The sequence below is a fragment of the Solanum tuberosum genome, unplaced genomic scaffold (genome assembly GCF_000226075.1).
Source record: "Solanum tuberosum cultivar DM 1-3 516 R44 unplaced genomic scaffold, SolTub_3.0 scf00290, whole genome shotgun sequence".
NCBI classification, from domain to species: Eukaryota; Viridiplantae; Streptophyta; class Magnoliopsida; order Solanales; family Solanaceae; genus Solanum; species Solanum tuberosum.
Genome location: NW_006239226.1, coordinates 166,407 through 187,219, shown reverse-complemented (window position 1 = coordinate 187,219; position 20,813 = coordinate 166,407). Strand labels below are relative to the sequence as shown.

General features: G+C 35.1%; 2 protein-coding genes and 1 long non-coding RNA gene across 15 annotated transcripts; all 3 read left to right on the top strand.

Moving 5' to 3' along the window:
- Nucleotides 1–7,259: 7,259 nt before the first annotated feature.
- LOC102601878 (uncharacterized) lies at nucleotides 7,260–19,741 on the top strand. 13 transcript variants are annotated; one of them, XR_001475066.1, is made up of 12 exons: nucleotides 7,260–8,746; nucleotides 8,843–8,901; nucleotides 8,985–9,247; nucleotides 9,321–9,750; nucleotides 9,899–9,979; nucleotides 10,736–10,787; nucleotides 10,897–10,944; nucleotides 11,238–11,482; nucleotides 11,572–11,700; nucleotides 11,800–11,894; nucleotides 17,394–17,511; nucleotides 17,614–17,898. It is a non-coding gene; the product is annotated as an uncharacterized lncRNA (long non-coding RNA). The 13 variants fall into 13 exon arrangements; XR_001475065.1 differs by having other exon boundaries at nucleotides 8,967–9,247; XR_001475060.1 differs by having other exon boundaries at nucleotides 7,260–7,508; nucleotides 8,639–9,247; nucleotides 17,614–17,900.
- On the top strand, nucleotides 15,748–16,912 carry LOC107063084 (auxin-induced protein 15A-like). Its single transcript, XM_015314504.1, has one exon. It carries the CDS (start codon nucleotides 16,457–16,459, stop codon nucleotides 16,706–16,708), a length of 252 nt encoding a protein of 83 aa, XP_015169990.1. The 5' UTR covers nucleotides 15,748–16,456; the 3' UTR covers nucleotides 16,709–16,912.
- On the top strand, nucleotides 17,949–18,920 carry LOC107063085 (auxin-induced protein 15A-like). The gene has a single exon (XM_015314505.1). The coding sequence runs from the start codon at nucleotides 18,465–18,467 to the stop codon at nucleotides 18,714–18,716; it is 252 nt and encodes an 83-aa protein (XP_015169991.1). The 5' UTR covers nucleotides 17,949–18,464; the 3' UTR covers nucleotides 18,717–18,920.
- Nucleotides 19,742–20,813: the final 1,072 nt, after the last annotated feature.

The window sequence follows — 20,813 nt, the reverse complement described above, 5'->3', positions numbered from 1 at the left end:
AGGCTGGAACATCCCACTTTTCTTTGTTCTATTGGTGTCTGGTGGTTGATCAATCATTGAAATCTGACTATTACTTGTTGATTTAACATCAAGAAGCTAAACCGTTTTTCAAGAAGATGAAATTTCTATCTGTTATTTGTTGTGAACATCAGTTGGACCTTATGCTTTTAGACTACTTTCAATGTATTAATACTATGACAATGAGTTGGAAGGCAAAACCATGTGATACTTCAGGTGCTACTGTCTTTACCTGGTGTCCACAAAATAGCTATTCACACATAAGTGGGGTTTGACAACTTGCCATTGGCCTATATAAACACATATAAAGAAGGGGTTACCGCAACAACACTCAGCAAAACTTGAAACCATACAAAGCTTTCTCTGCTTTCAGAGTCTTTACTAATTCTCCCCATCCTTATTTTCTCATCTTATATTGAACTAAACGACCATGGCTATCCGTATGCCTCGTATAATCAAGAAGTCTTCTACAACCGGAGATGTTCCTAAAGGCCACTTTGCTGTTTATGTTGGGAAAAGCAGAAGAAGAGATTTTGTAATCCCCATTTCATTCTTGAGCCAACCTTTATTTCAAGACTTGCTTAGTCAAGCTGAGGAAGAATTTGGCTTCGATCATCCAATGGGTGGTGTAACAATACCCTGCAGTGAAGATGTGTTCGTTGATCTTACTTCTCACTTGAATAGGATCTGAGGCTTTTATTTTCACAGTTTTGTATAGAGCTAACCTTTCTAGTTAGTACCATATTACTGATAATTAGATAGGGGATCATGTACAGTCAGCTGCAACAGAAGATCCCAATTTTGAATGTAATTTTCAGTAGCTGATGTCTAAAAGATATACAACACAATCTTTAACAAATGAAATTTGTTCAGATTCATTATTTAGCCTATTTAGTATTTTTTTGGTTCTCTTTTTCTTTGCTGTATAAGTTTGTTGTTCAAAACCTAACACAAGCAACTTGCCATAATTAGTCAAAATTGTAAGTCGGTACATCAGATGTTGGTTCTTTTAAGCATCCTAAGATCAGGTGTTTTGTTTGTATAATATTGGCAAAGAGTTTCTATTTTATCCTATTTTTCCTTTGTTCTATTGGTGTCTGGTGGTTGATCTTCCATTTTACTTTGAATAAATTCTTACTAGAAAACCATGTTAATGACAAGAAATGTCTAGGAGTTTATATTTGACATGAATAGTTTAGCAATTTCATTGTGAGGCATGCTATGTTCCAAGTTCAGAGAAAAGGTAGGGCCTTTATCTTGAACCAATTTGTCCTTAAGATATCATCACTTTGACGATTAGTTGGAAGGCATAACCATGTTACTTAAGGTGCTATTGTCTTGCGGAGGGTGCCTCATGAAATAACTCATCACTATCAGCAAGTATTCAAAGATTGTTCTTTTGAGGTCTTTATTAGCTCTCCTCTTTCTTTTTTCGCTCATCTGTATTAAAACTAAAAGATCATGGTTATTCGTATGCCTTGTATAATCAAGAAATCTTCTACAACTGGAGATGTTCCAAAGAGCCATTTGCTGTGTATGTCGGGGAGAAACAGAAGATGAGATATGTGATCCCAGTATCATTCTTGAGTCAGCCTTTATTTCAAGAATTGCTCAGTCAAGCTGAGGAAGAATTCGGCTTCGACCATCCAATGGGTGGTGTGACAATTCCCTGCAGTGAGGATTTGTTCATTGATCTCACATCTCGCTTGCGGAAGTGAGACAATTTTGTGTAGTTGTAAAACAGGATCTCCACTATGTACAGTTCAGAGTTAGAAGAAACTCTAGGAAGACTGAGGACACATTTTTCTACTTCAAAAGAAATTGAAGTAATAAAGCTTTTTACTTCTATGGTTCAACCATTCTATTCCATATATTGAATGTAATCAATTCATTGCAATATAATTTTTTTTCTCAACTCTCATGACTTGCTAATCTGAATTGAGATATTTAGATTTTCTAACTATATCAATAAATCATGGTTTACTGTTACTGAGAGGTTTATGGTTCGATCCTCAACCTTGAGTATATTTTTCTTACATAATCAGTTTCTTTCTCAAAAGTATCATTCTCTAAGTATCCTGATCCCTTTGCTTTAGCACTATGGATGATCAAGTTTTATAAAAAAAATCTTCAAGAAGCTAGTGGCTGGAGGTGGTCCCTAACTAAACCATTTTTTAAGAAGATGAAATTTCTATCTGTTATTTGTTATGAACATCAGTTGGACCTTATGCTTTTAGACTACTTTCAATGTATTAATAGTATGACAAAGAGTTGGAAGGCAAAACCATGTGATACTTCAGGTGCTACTGTCTTTAGCTGGTGTACACAAAATGGCTATTCAGACATCAGTGGGGTTTGACAACTTGTCATTGGCCTATATAAACACATATAAAGAAGGGTTTACCATAACAGCTCTCACCACAACTTCAAATCATACAAAGCTTTTCTCTGCTTTCAGAGTCCTTACTAATTCTTCCTTTCCTTATTTCCTCATCTATATTGAACTAAAAGACCATGGCTATCCGTATGCCTCGTATAATCAAGAAGTCCTCTACAACCGGAGATGTTCCTAAAGGCCACTTTGCTGTTTATGTTGGGGAAAAGCAGAAGAAGAGATTTGTAATCCCCATTTCATTCTTGAGCCAACCTTTATTTCAAGACTTGCTTTGTCAAGCTGAGGAAGAATTTGGCTTCAATCATCCAATGGGTGGTGTAACAATACCCTGCAGTGAAGATGTGTTCATTGATCTTACTTCTCGCTTGAATAGGATCTGAGGCTTTTATTTTCACAGTTTTGTAAAGAATAGGATTTTTAGTTTGTACATAAGAGGAATTAGGAAACACACATTGTTACTTCTCACCACTGTCAGCTGGATCTATCGATCCCAATTTTGAATACAATTTTCAGTAGTTTAGCAAATGAAATCAGTTCAGACTCATTCATTATCCAATTTGGTAAATTAGTATTTCTGTTTAACAAATTTCTTTACATGGACTGTTCTTTCCATAACATGGGAATTGGAGCTTATAAAGTGCTGAAGTCTATGTTAATTAACTCTAAAGAAAACTTATCTGTGACCTTATCCTGAACACTGAAATATATTTGGCGCAAACAGAAAAAATGAACTTTGTATCAGCAGCAGAAATTTCAAAATATCGAAGAAGTGACATTCATAGTTCACAACTTCACACTTCATTAGACATTTCGTTTTCTTCTCTTTTGAAAAATCAATACTGGTTTGATGACTTATTAGAATTTCTCTCGATCAGTTGAAAAACTCGGGACAATTCTGATCTGCAAAGTTGGTCCAATCATCTGATTAAATGACTTATAATATGAGAAGAAAACATTGCATTTATCTATGCCAAACTATTTCTAAAAGCATCGATTAGCACAACTGTATTTACTATATGGTTCTTTAAGAGAGTGCCTATATAGAAGTAACTAATAATGTTTGTTTGCAAGTTATTGAATCCAAATGTGTTATGTTTTTTACTTACTTCAAATAGTCGTAGAGCCTACAATGTAGACCAATTACGCCAAGCAATCAGGTTGGCCTCTTTTTGTGGTCTTTTCCATTCAGGACGCAAAAATTCACCTTTATCCTCTTTCCTCTTCTCAACTTGGTTTTTCATTTTTTTTTATGTATGGTCATGAAAGTAGGACTATATTATCCACCAAACAGATCACAAATTATAAGCAGTGTCCAAAAGGACATAGAAGGTAAAACCATATGATATCCATCAGGCGCCTATTGATGGTCTTCTGCTTTGTATATTTATTTTAATGACAAGTAGAATGGTAAGTGACAGTGTGATGTTGAGATATCTCAACAACAACTTTAAGATCTTAGTACCACTTCCTAAGCCTCCATATATAAATTCTTTTCAACCAATTAGGGCCATAATGATTAATGAAAAGTTATAAACCTAGGCTAGGAAACACTTGGAATTGGAAGCTTATGGCCATATAAACTTTTTTTGTTTTCTCAGGGATAATGCTTACAACAAAAACATGTCAAAAGATATAAAATTTGATGTGTACCTAGACAATACTTGTTTAGCTATTTAATTGTGAGGGATACTTTGCTCTAAGTTCAAAGAAAAGGTAGGGCCTGTTATCCTTGATAACTAAAGCCTTTCAAGTCTGAACAAAGATAGGAAGAGTTTGACCTCTCTCATGTTACTTGTTTTTTTGGGATATTAATTGATGACATTTTATGTTTCCCAATATGGTTATGTTTTTCATCTTAGTGGTCCATGTTCCAGGTCATAGCTTCTCAAAAATTCTATAATGAATAATGCTTCTATCCAAATTTCAAAATAAGGTAGGGCCTATTGTTCTTTAACTAATACCACAAAGCTTTCAATACATGGAAGGCAAGAGCATGTGATACTTCAGTGACATTGTCTTCTGCTGGTGCCCACAAGTTCTTATTCAACACCACATCAGTATGAGTTGCCATTGCCTATATAAACATATCCAAAGAGATATCTACCACCACAGCTCTCAGCAAACATCAAAACTTTTTCTGCTTTTGAGTTCCTTTGTAATTCTTTTACCTTTCTTATCTATACCAAAACTAAATCATCATGGCTATTCTTCGTATGATCAAGAAGTCTTCCGCAACCAGAGATATTCCCAAGGGCCATTTTGCTGTGTATGTTGGGGAGATGCAGAAAAAGAGATTTGTGATCCCCATATCATTCTTGAGCGAACCTTTATTTCAAGACTTGCTTAGTCAAGCTGAGGAAGAATTTGGCTTCGACCATCCAATGGGTGGTGTGACTATTCCCTGCAGTGAGGATTTGTTCATCGATCTCACATCTCGATTGAGGAAGTGAGAAGGAAACTAGTCCCCATTTTTTCGTTACACAATTTTGTATAGTTGTAGTAAGCCAGGAACTCCACTGTGTACAGTTGAGAGTTAGAAGAAACACTAGGTAGACTAAGGGACACATTTTTCTACTTCAAAAGAAATTGAAGTAATGAAACTTTTTACTTCCATACATTGATGTAATCAATTCATTGCAATAGAATTTTTTTGCTCAACTCTCATCATTTGTTAATCAGAATGAACTAGAATCTGGTCCCCTAAATTGGCATAACTCATTCAATTGGTAAAAGTGATAATTACACTTAATGGTTTCAAATGAAGCTAGCTGCACTTGGTAGCGGCGGTGAGGTATAACTCAAGATGTATAGTGTCAGTACTGAGTGCAACTAAATGTGATAGAATACGGAGTTGATCCTACATAATGGTAAGATTGCAGTAAATTTTGTTACTAATGGGAATTACCTGTTATTATCTCAAAAGAACCTGTGTTGACAATGACTCAAAGTTATCAAATTGATTTAAAAAAATCTTCTATTCTCTATCTTGTCCTGAAAAACACTAGGGTGTAGGGACTGCTGATATTCAAGAGCAATGACAATGAGTTGAGTAGCAAAACCATGTGCTATTGTCAATCAGCAGTACAACAAATGCCTCTCCACCAGTTAAATCTTACATATGATTGATTTGTTTTTTCTTCTAGTTTTTATATAAGTGGACACATGAGAGTTTGCATAAATAGTATGACAAGGAGTTGGAAGGCAGAACCATGTTATACTTCAGGTGCTACTGTCTTTAGCTGGTGCCCACATAATGTCTATTCAATGCACATCAGTAGAATTCTATAACTTGATATAAACACATACCACATAACAGCTCTCACCAAAACTTGAAATCACACAAACCTTTCTCTTCCTTACTAATTCTTCCGATCCTTATTTCTTCATCTATATTGAACAACACAACCATGGCAATCCGTATGATCAAGATAACTTCTACAGCTGGAGACGTTCCGAAAGGCCATTTTGCTGTTTATGTTGGGGAGAAGCAAAAGAAGAGATTTGTGATCATTCTTGAGCCAACCTTTATTTCAAGAGTTGCTTAGTCAAGCTGAGGAAGAATTTGGCTTTGATCATCCAATGAGCGGTGTCACAATTCCTTGTAGTGAGGATGTGTTCATTAATCTTACTTCTCGCTTGAGTAAGTTCTGAGGCTTTTCCTTTCACAATTTTGTAAAGAAGTAACCTTTCTAGTTCTAGTTAGGAGAGACTCATTATTCAATACACATCACTGAAAAGTAGAAATAGGGGGCTATTTGTCCTAGTCCCAATTGTTGAATGTATTTTTTTGTAGCTGATGTCAAAAAGACATACACCACATTTTTTAGCAAATGAAATCTGTTCAGATCGCCAACTGTTTGAGAGATTTCATTTCTTTATAGCAGCGGAATCGGAGCTTCTGAAGCACTAAGTCTACGTTATCTTGAATACTAAAGTCTTCTCGTGGACACTTTTCTTCTACAGTTCTAATATACAACTTTTCTTATATTTAATTTTTTTTTAAATCTATTTAATTTAATATGTATAAAATATTAATTTAGTATATAACTTTCTATTAAAATTTTGCACAAGTTAAATAATATAAGTATATAATTTTAATTAGAGTTCGTTTCTGTTTTTGAAATGATAACCATAACTGTTAAGTAGAAGTATTATTCAACATTTAAATTTTGTGATTATCATTAGCCGTGTTTCACACTCTCAACATTATGGATTCTCCTTGACTTGACTTAAGGCTAATATTTGGTATGTCTCTCATTTTTCTCTCCAATACATAGACTACTTAACAACATAGCTATGTGTTTTGATAGTTCTTCTAACATTGAGAAGCAAAGTAGATCTCAGATATATCCCTATTTTTGTTGAACCTAAATTATCCAAAATCGTTATATGACTTGACTTGGAAGCCTTCAAATACCTCTGAGAAATTTAAGGTGAGATATTTTGTTGGGATTTATGTTTCAATTTGTTTTGGGGTTGGGAAACGAATGTGGGTCTTTGGATTTGTTTTTATGAAATGTATTTATGTTAGGGTTTGTTTTGAGAGAATTCTGTAGGAAAAAAAAAATTCAAAAATAATGTGGGTGAAATTATTTATTACTAATCGTATTGAATTTCAAAGTTAACAAGGACAGACCTTTTTTTGGTCCAATATTTTGTTATGGGATAACCATTCAAAACCACTACATAAGTTTTATATGATGATAATAACAAATTTCACATTCAATGAATAATTTTTTCTTATTAAAAAAACATAAAAAAATAATTGTATTAAGTAGTTATTTTTCCGCGTTCTATTTTTCAGCCGCGTGTATTAACTGGTTCTATAACTATAAAATAGAGTACCTAGTGCGCATTTAAGAACTCACCCCTCCGACCGCCTATTGAAAAAGAGTCGGAACTTTTAAGCTACCGGCTATCGGAAAATCTATCACGATTCATGGGAATTCTTCCATTAAAAAGGAGGAAAATTCAAGAATTCGATTATGCGTTTAATTTTTAAGAAAAGTTCATTGAACTTGTTGATGTTCTTGATGGTTCAAGTGATGATGTCCGATCAAAACCCTAAACCCTAAATCAATTGATCTATCTATTGGTACTCTTCTCATTATCTTGATATTCTTCCAAAGAACTCGATTTTGGATGTTGGAATTCAAGAAATCGATTTTGCATGTTGAACTTTTAAGAAAATTTCAACAAGTTGTTTTTTTCAAATTTTTTTTTTTAAAAAAAGCAAGTTATGTTTTCATCCTGTCAGTGTATGTTAAGGATGTTCAAGAATTTTTTTAACTGAGAAACTGGAATTGAAAAAAAGAACGTGGAGTTGTTCTTGAAGGACCCACTGCGCAACTATATAAAAAAATTAATTTGTTTAATTATAAGTAAGTTGTGATTTGTAGTATTTTGAATGAAGACACTCAATTGTAGACTTTTTGACTTTTGATTGTTTCTAAAAAATGGAAAATTGTAGCCTAACTTTGATTTGTAGTAGTTTGAATGAGTATACTTTTTTATGTATCCTTTCTGTCAAAAGATATCAACTTCCCTCCTTCAGGTTAGAGTTACTGAGTTAGTATCTTTTCTATTCTTTGGAGTAATAAAAAAAGAGAAATATATTAATCTTGGATCTTAGAGGAAGTAACTTCATTTGAACATTTAACACCTACACTAATGCTCCAACAGTTTTAATAAATACTATAAATCATTAATTAGAATGAGGGGGTTAAGGAAAAGCTAGAATAGGCTCTGAGGAAGTGACAAAATTCTTGTATCTCTTTGATGAGTGGAGGAAGTGGGAGCACATGTAACCAGAGGACTGCATCTGGTTTCTCTTAGTTTTCGACTGCAGACCATGGACTAGATCAAACTTGAGAACTGTAGCACTTTTTAGGATTACTGATTTTTGTTTCAACTGATTACATTGTCTGATTCTGTAGACATTCTGCTATGAACTGGATAGGAAACTATTGACTTCAATGACATGCTATTTGTTAAAAGTGCTGGTCATCACCTGCCCCTACTTTGTTGTACCATATGTAGGTTAAGAGAGGATTGGTTTGACTAATCGCCACAAAAAAAGAAAAACATGTCACTTGTTCATTTTTGTTCCATGGTAGATATGCAATCAATTTGGCAGAGATTATGTGCAGCATTTAACTCCCTTTGCTGGCACCATTGATACTGATTGTGTTAATCTGATGAAGCTATTTTGATGTGTTTTTCAAGAATATCTTGTGGTGACAAGTTGGTTCTTAGCTCTATTTCTGATATTTCTTTGTTGGAATTGTTACCAAATCTCATGGGAGGCCTAATAGATATTGTAAGGTTTTGAAGGTAAAACTCTTTTGAGTTATAGTAAGTAGTCGACATTAGGATAGGTATAAAACTACTAACCTGGTCTTTGAAGTTTTATCTGGCCATTGTTAACAGGATGGCAAGTGTTTTGTACCTTGGAATTGATGATTATAGACAAGATGTTGGTATAACAGGTGATTTTGTATAAGCCTACCTGATAATTGAGTTGACTGCTGCTGGCTAATAAGGAAATTTCTAGGGTTTTTTCTTTTTGCAGTAATTGTTCGTGATGTATTTTACAACTTACCTGTTCGAAGGAAGCAAATGCACTCCAAGTTCTTCTAGTTTTCTCAAAATCAAACAAGTAAAAAATATTGCTTTACATACTTTACTTCTAAAGCTGTACTCTGATCTGATTGATCTTTTGGTGTGCATATATAATCTTGAAGTCCAAGTAGGGTCTTGCATTCTCCAAAAGAGTCTGCTAGGAATCTCCCTTGTGCATCGCAGTGCCTCCTTCAAAATTGTTGATATTGAAAGGTTCGTCTTTAATACACCACCTAACTTAAGGATTTCCTGTCTAGTTCCTTAGATTTTGTTCATTTACATGCAGTGAGGATGACCTGCTGTTGTCTAGTGGGTTTGGAATTCATCTGAGTTCCCTTAATAAATTGAATGCAAGTGTTGGTGCATTCGAACTTTCAGGATAACTCTCAGGTCCTGGTGTTTAAACAGTGAACCTATGCAGCCCCAAATTGATGGATAAAGAGATGTGATAAGTCATCTTTTCTACACTTTGTTTATTGACTTTTTGATTTCTGACCAAGTATTTTTTAAAATGATATGGTTCTTTGGCTTTTCTCTCTGGTTTTCTTGAAATTCCTAATAGATTGTTTTTGCATACATTGGGCATGCTTGTTGATAAGTTTCTGAAGCCATTCTGGAGGATTTCTCCCATTGATATTACCAAGTGGCTTAACTATATCTTTCTCAGATTTGGCAACTGGAGCTTTGCATATGAGAGGCACCGTCATAGATATGAGGTTCACCGCCTTTTTTTTTCTTTAAATTTGGAACTGTGGTGTAACTATTGCACATCTAGGTGGACTGGTTTAATAATTATATGTAGACCATAAAATGTGATTTCTTTAGTAAGGGATGTATGCTAAAAACTTATCCTGTGCTATGTAGGTGGATCCTGATATGGTGCAGCAATTTGAAGATGCTGGCCTTTCTTTCACTGGCAAAGATGAAAGTGATCGCCACATGGAGGTGAACCTTTTTATATAATTGAATTATGAAGTCATGAATATACTCGTGGTGTTGTTTTTGGTTTAATTATAACTGAATTATGAAGCCAATGAATGGAAAGATGTGGAGTTTTTCTTGTTGAAGGCCCCACTGGCACAATTCTTAAAAAATAAGTAGTTTAATTATAAGAAGTGATTTGTAGTATTTTGAATGAAGACACCCGATTGGACAGACTTCCGTATACACCCTCAGTGGTCATTTTCTTTTACATGGTCTAGACTTATTTTCATCTTTGAAATGAACATGGTCTAGATTTTCTGATTTCAATTGTTTCTTATAAGTTGTAAATTGTGTCATGTAAGAGAATGGGGGATTTTATGTTTTCTGATTTTGTTAATGTTTAGAGGATCAATAGATGTGGGCTGCTGAGAATATGGCAAGTCGTGCTTTAATGCAATTTTAATAGCTTGGACTATTTGCACAAAAGGCACTGATCAGTGAGGCTCTTCAATGAATTCTTATGTTTCTATTTTTGCTACCTCTGATTACAAGGGCATATGCTTTATATGAAAATTGATATACTTTTTCTCCTCTTAGTATGATGCTCAATTCTAGTATCAAAGCGTTTTTTTTTTCCAAATGAATATTCTTATATAACAACACTTTCTTTTCTCCATGAGATTTACTCCCTTGTAGGACTGCTCTTTTTTTGCTCGTTATTCTTATAAGTTGTGTACTCTTAAGTTGAACTTTAACCCAGTTTCTATTTTCCACCAGGTATCTGTTGCTATAGACATTGGGACCTGAATTGTGAAGGTGGATGACAATGGTAACTATTAGTTTCTTTGACGTCGATCTAAATGCATTTTGATATGTATAAAATTCTGCTCAATTTATTATTTTACTTCATCACCTGAAGTTGGTACTTTCTTTTGAAGGATCTGGTGTCTCACGAGATGGACAGATGCTGAGGAGAGAATGATATGGTAATCATTTTGCAAAATATTGGACTGACAATGATTATGTTCATAACTTGGAATGGTTGTCGTAGTCTATAGGGTTGCATGCATTCCTCAACTGATAAGTTGTTTGACGGTTTGTGTTTGTTAGTATCTTTTTACGGGTGTTCTTTCATTTTTTTGGTTTGAGGTTTTACTTGTAATTGGGCAAACTGGTATGGCCAGTATAGGGGACTTGATCCATGGGATGTTTATAGTTCAGGTCCTTCTTAATTCTATTATGATTGAGATGATTTGACACATGCTTTCTCTTGGTGAAGAGAATCTTAAAATTAGTTGCTACCACGAGCTATGTTCTCCTCTAGGGTGGATGGGGACTCACATAAATGGATTGTCGCAGGAAATCGAGGTAAAACAGATGAGCTTATAAGGAAGAAGAAGAGTAGAAGAAGTCATTCAGCTCCTCCATTTTACCAAGACAAGAAGTTCTTTGCCACAACTGAGTCTTCAAGAAAGGCAGCAGGAAATAACAACATTTAAACTGTTTATGATGTGCTCATGCCAGGTAATTTCTCCTGGAGTGCTTTTTTGTGTTAATAATCAACTATGACAGAAAATATGTGCAACTAATTAATGTTCTTTTCTATCGTGCAGAATCTAGAGCTGTAAGGAGACTGCATCATTCTGCAGAAGCTATCTGCGTGGAGCTTCCACTCAGTCATCCCATCAATGTGCTCAATTTTCCACCCAAAATGTGGTAAAGGGTGTGTTCTCTGATGAAAGGTAATGTTATCAAATTTCTTGGGAGGGTTGGGTCTCTTTCTGATATTATCTCAATCAAATATTTTAGTAATTCACACGACCTGATATTTCTCTATTCAGGCCAAGTGTTAAAATGAAATTTGTTAACATCTGGAATAGAAAATTACAAACTCAAGGGGATTGCACAAGTACATGCGATGGGGAGTCAAAAGAAGGTAAACCGTTCCTGCCATTTGTTCCTGACCTGAATAAGAGCCGACTTTTCTAGTGCATGTTTTAGTTAATTAGCTTCATTTCTTTCATCCACTTTTCAAGATTATCTTAGATTGCATTCTTATTAATCATGAAAGTATTTTAGATTACGATGTCTCTTTCTAAGTCTCCTAGGCCACACAGTCTCTTTCAGATTACATCTTTTTTTTGGTAATTAAGGGATTTAATATTTTATTAATCACCAAGTAAAACTTTACAAAACCACAGCATTGCAACTCAGCTTGCTGTGTCAGGAAAGGAAAAAAAACTAAAAAAAAAACTTCTAGCTCTATTCCCTAGGAACCTAGTCCCCCTATGATCTACGAACACTCTTCTCTATAGCATTGATGTATCATCATGTCTCAGAACCTACAATTTTGTAGAAAGGCTTTGGCCTCTATCTTGGCTCGAACATTACAGGTGTAAGCTATGTGCCTAGCAATATCTTCAGGTCTTTTAGTTATTTTCTGAAATATGCGCATGTTTCTTCCCCCCCATACTCCATGGATTATCTCAGCATAAACCACTCTAAAAATCCTTGCTTCTACGGTCTACCTTTTGCATTCCTCATTGCCCAAGTGAAGTGTTGCTGCCACGTCATTGCTTTGTGTGGTCGACCGTGTAGCCACATCAATAGCCTGCTCCATACATTTCTCCTGAAGGAACATTCAGCAAACAAATGATCTCTACTTTCATCATGTCCCTGGCAAAATACACAAGTGTTTCCCACATCCATTCCCCAACTCGACAGTTTATAGCCGGTGAGTAATCTATTCTGAAACTGCAGCCACATAGTGAATATGGCTTTGCCACTTGGGTCATTTTTAAACATAAAACATTTCCATTCGATTCTTGGTTGTTGGCCAATAAGCTGGATATACATTTGCCTGATGATACTGCTAGTTCCTTTGGGAACTATTTGACTCTGGTCTATCACAGTCCTTGCTTAAATTATCTTCCTTACCAACCAGGAAGCTTGTTGTGGAATAGGCATAGTATTGATATGCTGATATTTTATATAATAAGAGTGGATCCACCTTATCCGTAGCTTATCCAACTTGTGAGCAAGGTCCCAGTGATTTTTTGCAATTGCCGCTCTATTTCATAAGTTGAGATTGATGAGATTTAGTCCACCTATGGATTTAGGGGTACAAACTCTCTCCCAGGACACCAAGGCCTTCTTGGTTATCACATTAATCCCATATATAGCTCCTACAGTAAGCTTCCACAGCCTTCATTAGCTTTGTAGGGATCTTGCTTATGTTTATTCAAAGTTTCTTGGATTCTGGGACAAAATGGAGGGACTTCCGTCCATAGATTACAGTTGAGTACCTTAGCTATATGGACAAGATGATGAACTTTTACCTTTTCCAGTATGAGATGCAGAGCAGTTCTGGAACAGAGAATCATAAGAATCTAGATACTATACTCAATGTCACTTCTGGCGTCTTGCATTTTGTTGGCGATTCATTGGTTCCTGATACCATTGATAAAAACTGCCCGGAGGGTGCCAAAGTTCTCCAACATGTTGACAAGAAGTTTATTCCGATTGTGGCGAGCAAAGCACCTGATGTAACTGATCAGGTCTATTTTGTCCTTCGCATTATCGGCCATTTTTGGTTTCTCATGAATTTCCTTATAATTCATTTACTTGAATGATTGTTTCTCTTAGGGATCATTTGGTTGGACTCATTAGCAAATATAAATCTCAGCATACCCAAATTTGAATACCTATTCATAATTTGCTTCAAAACTGCAGCTTGTGATAACTTGTTTGATTTTCTGAGGGCCATTTTTGTATGTTTTCTTGAAGAAATTTGAGAGCTTAATGCTACTAAAAAAGTACAAATGGTTGTGTTTGGGATATAGAGATGGGAAGCTATTTATGGAGGAAGATCCCAACTTATTTATCTTTGTTTATGAAGAAACCAATGTACTTGTAAAAGATAGCAAACAAGATTATGTACTTAGGGAGCCAACTATTTAACCAATGGTCAATGGATTGTTCTTTGCATATATAATACTCCCTCTGGCTCTGAATTTTAATAAGCCAACTTTTTATCTCTTATCCTTTTTATATAAGTGGACACAAAGTTTGCATCTGGGGTATGGTTAATTCCTAGATATCCTCATAAGCTACCAGCAATATTTATGGATTTGATTCTTAGAGATCCTTTGTTCCCTATAGGAAAATATGTGAGGACCTATTGCTAAAGCAATTAATCATGTCAACTAGCTGGAAGGCAGGACCACGTGATTACTAATATATCATTGTCTTTAAGACTTTAACTGATGTCCAATCCAAATGGCTCTTTCCAAGTTTCAAAATAAGGTAGGGCCTATTGTTCTTTAACCAACACCACAAAGTTTTCAATACTTGGAAGGCAAGAGCATGTGATACTACAGTGCCATTGTCTTCTGCTGGTACCCACACATTCCTATTCAACACACATCAACATGAGTTGCCATTTCCTATATAAACATAACTAAAGAGGTATCGACCACCACAACACTCAGCAAACATCAAAGCTTTCTCTGCTTTTGAGTAACCTTACAATCCTTCTTTTTTTCTCATCTATACTAAAACTAAGAGATCATGGCTATTCTTCGTATGATCAAGAAGTCTTCTGCAACTAGAGATATTCCCAAGGGTCATTTTGCTGTGTATGTTGGGGAGATGCAGAAAAAGAGATTTGTGATCCCCATATCATTCTTGAGCGAACCTTTATTTCAAAACTTGCTTAGTCAATCTGAGGAAGAATTTGGCTTCGACCATCCAATGGGCGGTGTGACTATTCCCTGCAGCGAGGATTTGTTCATCGATCTCACATCTCGATTGCGGAAGTGAGAAGGAACCCAGTCCCCATTTTTTAATTATACAATTTTGTATAGTTGTAGTAAGCCAGGATAGACACTGTGTACAGTTGAGAGTTAGAAGAAACACTAGGTAGACTAAGGACACATTTTTCTACTTCAAAAGAAATTGAAGTAATGAAACTTCTTACTTACATGGTTTCATTCTATACCATACATTGATGTAATCAATTCATTGCAACAGAAATTTTTTGCTCAACTCTCATTGTTTGTTAGTCAGAATCTAGTCTTCTAAAGTCCCACAGCTCATTCTATTGGTAATAATTACACTTAGTGGTTCCAAATAAGTCAAATACACTTGGTAGTGTCCATCATACAATGAAGTATAACTCAACATGTACTAGATCTGCCATTCTGCAGTAATGTGGAAGTACTGAGTTCAACTGAATGCAATAGAAACTGGATGTAAATTGATTAACTCTTAATAATATATACTCCATATTTATACTTTTCTTGAATATGGACTCCAATTTCTGCCAATACTATGGTTTTGAACGACTCGTAATTTTAATGTACATTTGCAAACACAGACATGTTGATAGTCAATAAACATTTCTATTTGGTAACACTTTTCAAAATCTATTGAAATAACAAGGGCTATTCTAATCCGGAAAGTTGATCCTACAAGTTGTCAGCTATTGCAGTAAATTTATCAATTTGATCTCTAAAGATAGTCTGTTCTGTATCTTGTCATGAAAAACACTGGGGTCTGCTGGGTAAAATCATATATACTCTATCTGTCCCAATTTATGTGACTTACTTTCCTTTTTAGTCAGTTCCAAAAAGAATGACACATTTCTATATTAAATAACATTTCAACTATAAAATGTTTATTTTACCCTTAATGAAATGATTTACAGCCACACAAATTTCTAACATTTATTTTGGACCACAAGTTTTAAAAGTCTTCCTTTCTTTCAAACTCCGTGCCGAGTCAAATTACCTCATATAAAATGAGATGGAGGGAGTATTAGACAATGAATTGAGCAACAAGACAATGTGATACTTCATGTGCTATTGTCAATAAACAGTGCAAACCGTGTCAATCTTTCATATTTTTGACTTCTTTTCTCTTATAGTTTTTATATAAGTGGACACAAAGCTTGCATCTGGGTATGTTTTATTCCTAGAAATCATCATAAGCTACCAGCAATATTTATGGATTTGATTCTTAAAGATCCTTTGTTCCCTATAGGAAAATATATGTAGGACCTATTGAACTTAATCTTATATGAGCTAAACCAATTAATCATGTCAACTAGTGGAAGGCATGACCATGTGATGCCCAATCCAAATGGCTCTTCATCACATATCATGAGATTTTATGACTTCTCATCACTTCTTAAAAATTCTGTAATGAATCATGCTTCTTTCCAAGTTTCAAAAAAGGTAGGGCCTATTGTTCTTCAACTAATACCACAAAGTTTTCAATACTTGGAAGGCAAGAGCATGTGATACCTCAGTGCCATTGTCTTCTGATGGTGCCCACAAATTCCTATTCAATACAACATCAGCATGAGTTGCCATTTCCTATATAAACATATCCAAAGAGGTATCTACCACCACAACACTCAGCAAACATCAAAGCTTTCTCTGCTTTTGAGTTCCCTTACAGTCCTTTTTTTCTCATCTATACTAAAACTAAGAGATCATGGCTATTCTCCGTATGATCAAGAAGTCTTCCACAACTAGAGATATTCCTAAGGGTCATTTTGCTGTGTATGTTGGAGAGATGCAGAAAAAGAGATTTGTGATCCCCATATCATTCTTGAGTGAACCTTTGTTTCAAGACTTGCTTAGTCAAGCTGAGGAAGAATTTGGCTTCGACCATCCAATGGGTGGTGTGACTATTCCCTGCAGTGAGGATTTGTTCACCGATCTCACATCTCGATTGAGGAAGTGAGAAGGAAACTTGTCCCCATATTTTTTGTTACACAATTTTGTATAGTTGTAGTAAGCCAGGAACTCCACTGTGTACAGTTGAGAGTTAGAAGAAACACTAGGTAGACTAAGGACACATCTACTTCAAAAGAAATTGAAGTAATGAAACTTTTTACTTCCATACATTGATGTAATCAATTCATTGCAATAGAATTTTTTTGCTCAACTCTCATGGTTTGTTAATCAGAATGAGCTACAATCTAGTCCTCTTAAGTGGCATGCCTCATTCAATTGGTACAAATGATAATTACACTTTATCAACTCTTCATAAGAAATAGTATCTATTCTTTTGAATATGAACTCAAATTTCTAGCCATAATAAGGTTTTGACTGACTCATAATTTAATGGAGATTTGCATCGACAGACACATATTATGCCAGTAAAAAAATATTGTATTCTCTATTTGGAAATATTTCGCAAAATCTATTGAAATGGCTTGGTTTATTTTAATCAGGAAAGTTGATCCTACATAATGACAGCTTGAGGGACCAAGCAATGTTCAGATTGTAGTACCTAACTCTGGGATTTGAACCTTGAGAAACTCACTATTGTTTCATTATAGAAGTGTAAACTGTTAAGAAGTATGATGACAGAAAACTTGTGCAACTAATTAATGTTCTTTTCCTTCGTGCGGAAACTATAGCAGTTAGTAGACTGCATCATTCTGTAGAAGATATCAGCTGGGAGATTCCACAGCAGTCATCCCATCAATGTGATCAATCTTTCACTCCAAGTTGTGGTGACGGTTACTTCTGTGATGAAAGGTAGTGTTATCCAATTTCTTGGGAGGGTTATTAGGTCTCTTTCAGATATTATCTCAATTAAATATGTCAGTAACAAACACGACCTGATGTTTCTCTCTTCAGGCCAAGTGTGAAAAGGGAACTTGTTAACATCTGGAATAGCAAATTGCAAGCTCAAGGGGAGTGCACATGTACACGCGATGGGGAGTTAAAAGAAGGTAAACCATTCCTGCCACTTGTCCCTGACCTGAATAAGAGCTGAATTTTCCTAGTGCATGTTTCAGTTAATTAGCTTCATTTCTTTCACCCACTTTTGAAGATTATCTTAGGCTGCATTCTTATTAATCATGAAAGCATTAGAGATTACAACGTCTCTTTCTAAGATTCCTATGCCACATAGTCTGTTATAAATTCCATCTTACTTATGTTCTGATCTTGTAATAATATTGTCAGTGGACACAAAGTTTGCATCTGGGGTATGGTTAATTCCTAGATATCCTCATAAGCTACCAGCAATATTTATGGATTTGATTCTTAGAGATCCTTTGTTCCCTATAGGAAATAAATGTGTAGGACCTATTGAACTTGAACTTATATATGCTAAAGCAATTAATCATGTCAACTAGCTGGAAGGCAGGACCATGTGATTACTAATATATCATTGTCTTTAACTGATGTCCAATCCAAATGGCTCTTCCAAGTTTCAAAATAAGGTAGGGCCTATTGTTCTTTAACCAACACCACAAAGTTTTCAATACTTGGAAGGCAAGAGCATGTGATACCTCAGTGCCATTGTCTTCTGATGGTGCCCACAAATTCCTATTCAATACACATCAATATGAGTTGCCATTTCCTATATAAACATATCCAAAGAGGTATCTACCACCACAACACTCAGCAAACATCAAAGCTTTCTCTGCTTTTGAGTTCCCTTACAGTCCTTTTTTTCTCATCTATACTAAAACTAAGAGATCATGGCTATTCTCCGTATGATCAAGAAGTCTTCCACAACTAGAGATATTCCTAAGGGTCATTTTGCTGTGTATGTTGGAGAGATGCAGAAAAAGAGATTTGTGATCCCCATATCATTCTTGAGTGAACCTTTGTTTCAAGACTTGCTTAGTCAAGCTGAGGAAGAATTTGGCTTCGACCATCCAATGGGTGGTGTGACTATTCCCTGCAGTGAGGATTTGTTCACCGATCTCACATCTCGATTGAGGAAGTGAGAAGGAAACTTGTCCCCATATTTTTTGTTACACAATTTTGTATAGTTGTAGTAAGCCAGGAACTCCACTGTGTACAGTTGAGAGTTAGAAGAAACACTAGGTAGACTAAGGACACATCTACTTCAAAAGAAATTGAAGTAATGAAACTTTTTACTTCCATACATTGATGTAATCAATTCATTGCAATAGAATTTTTTTGCTCAACTCGAATGAACTACAATCTAGTCCTCTAAAGTGGCATTAACTCATTCAATTGGTTAAAATGATAATTACACTTTATGAACTCTTTATAAGAAATAGTATCTAGACTTTTGAATATGAACTCAAAATTTCTAGCAATAATAAAGTTTTGACTGACTCATAATTTAATGGAGATTTGCATAACATGGATAGCCAGTAAAAAGTATATTTTATTCTCTACTATTTGGAAACATTTCGCAAAATCTATTGAAATGGCTTGGTTTATTTTAATCAGGAAAGTTGATCCTACATAATGACTTAGCTTGAGGGACCAAGCAAATGGTCAGATTGTTGTAAATTTTACCTGTTAGCATCATTCTGATCGATCTCAAAAGATCCTGCTGTTGACAATGACTCAATGTTAACAAATTGATCACTAAAAATCTTCTGTTCTCTATCTTGTCCTGAAAAACACTGGGGGTGTAGGGACTGCTGATATTGAAGAGCAATGACTAAGATCATATATACTTGACAATGAGTTGAGTAGCAAAACCATGTGATATTGTCAATCAACAGTACAACAAATGCCTCTCTACCAGTTGAATCTTCTATATGATTGATTTGTTTTCTCTTATAGTTTTATATAAGTGGACACATGAGAGTTTGCATAAATAGTATGACAATGAGTTGGAAGGCAAAACCATGTTATACTTCAGGTGCTACTGTCTTTAGCTGGTGCTCACATAATGTCTATTCAATGCACATCAGTAGAATTCTACAACTTGATATATAAACACATACAAAGAAGGGTTTACCATAACAACACTCACCAAACATACAAAAAGCTTTCTCTGCTTTCAGAGTCCTTACTAGTTCTTTCCTTCCTTATTTTATCATCTATATTGAACTAAAAGACCATGGCTATCCGTATGCCTCGTATAATCAAGAAGACTTCTACAGCTGGAGACGTTCCGAAAGGCCATTTTGCTGTTTATGTTGGGGAGAAGCAGAAAAAGAGATTTGTTATCCCCATTTCATTCTTGAGCCAACCTTTATTTCAAGACTTGCTTTGTCAAGCTGAGGAAGAATTTGGCTTTAATCATCCAATGGGCGGTGTGACAATTCCCTGTAGTGAGGATGTGTTCATTAATCTTACTTCTCGCTTGAGTAGGTTCTGAGGCTTTTCCTTTCACAATTTTGTAAAGAAGTAACCTTTCTAGTTAGGAGAGACTCACTATTCAATACACATTACTGAAAATTAGATAGAGGGGGCTATTTGTCGTGGATCCCATTTTTGAATGTAATTTTCAGTAGCTGATGTTAAAAAGACATAATGAAATCTATTCAGATTCATTCTTTCGTCAATTGATTTTTCAGAATTCTTGTTTGCATGATTTCATTTCTTTATAACATGGGAATTGGAGCTTCTCAAGTGCTTAAGTCTACGTTAGGATAGAATTGATTTTTCGGATTCAAAATGAAAACTTTGATGAAGGCCTGTTTAGTTTGGATAGGACTTTGTATCTACATTAGGATAGATTTCAACAGACTCCTGAGGCGTTGGAGAACGTCACGGCTAAAACTGGCACTAGTCTAAGCTAGTTTTCTGTATTCAATTCTGTCATATAGGTTATTTTCCCATCAATGTCTAATCTCTAACCCGTTGTTTTACTTCATTTGCAAAGTATTCTTTGAAATAAGACTTTCGTTTTCGAATTAATGTAGTTTGCTTGATATGCCGCGTTCTAAGGTAACTAATATAGAGGAGATATCAAATTATGTGTGATCAAACAGATAAAATTACTAATCTAACTTGAAAGGAAAAATATTAGAGAAAAATAAACAATGTATTGAATTCGATAATATTACAAAATGTGGTATATATTTTGACCCCTCAATAAGTAATTACACTTGAAA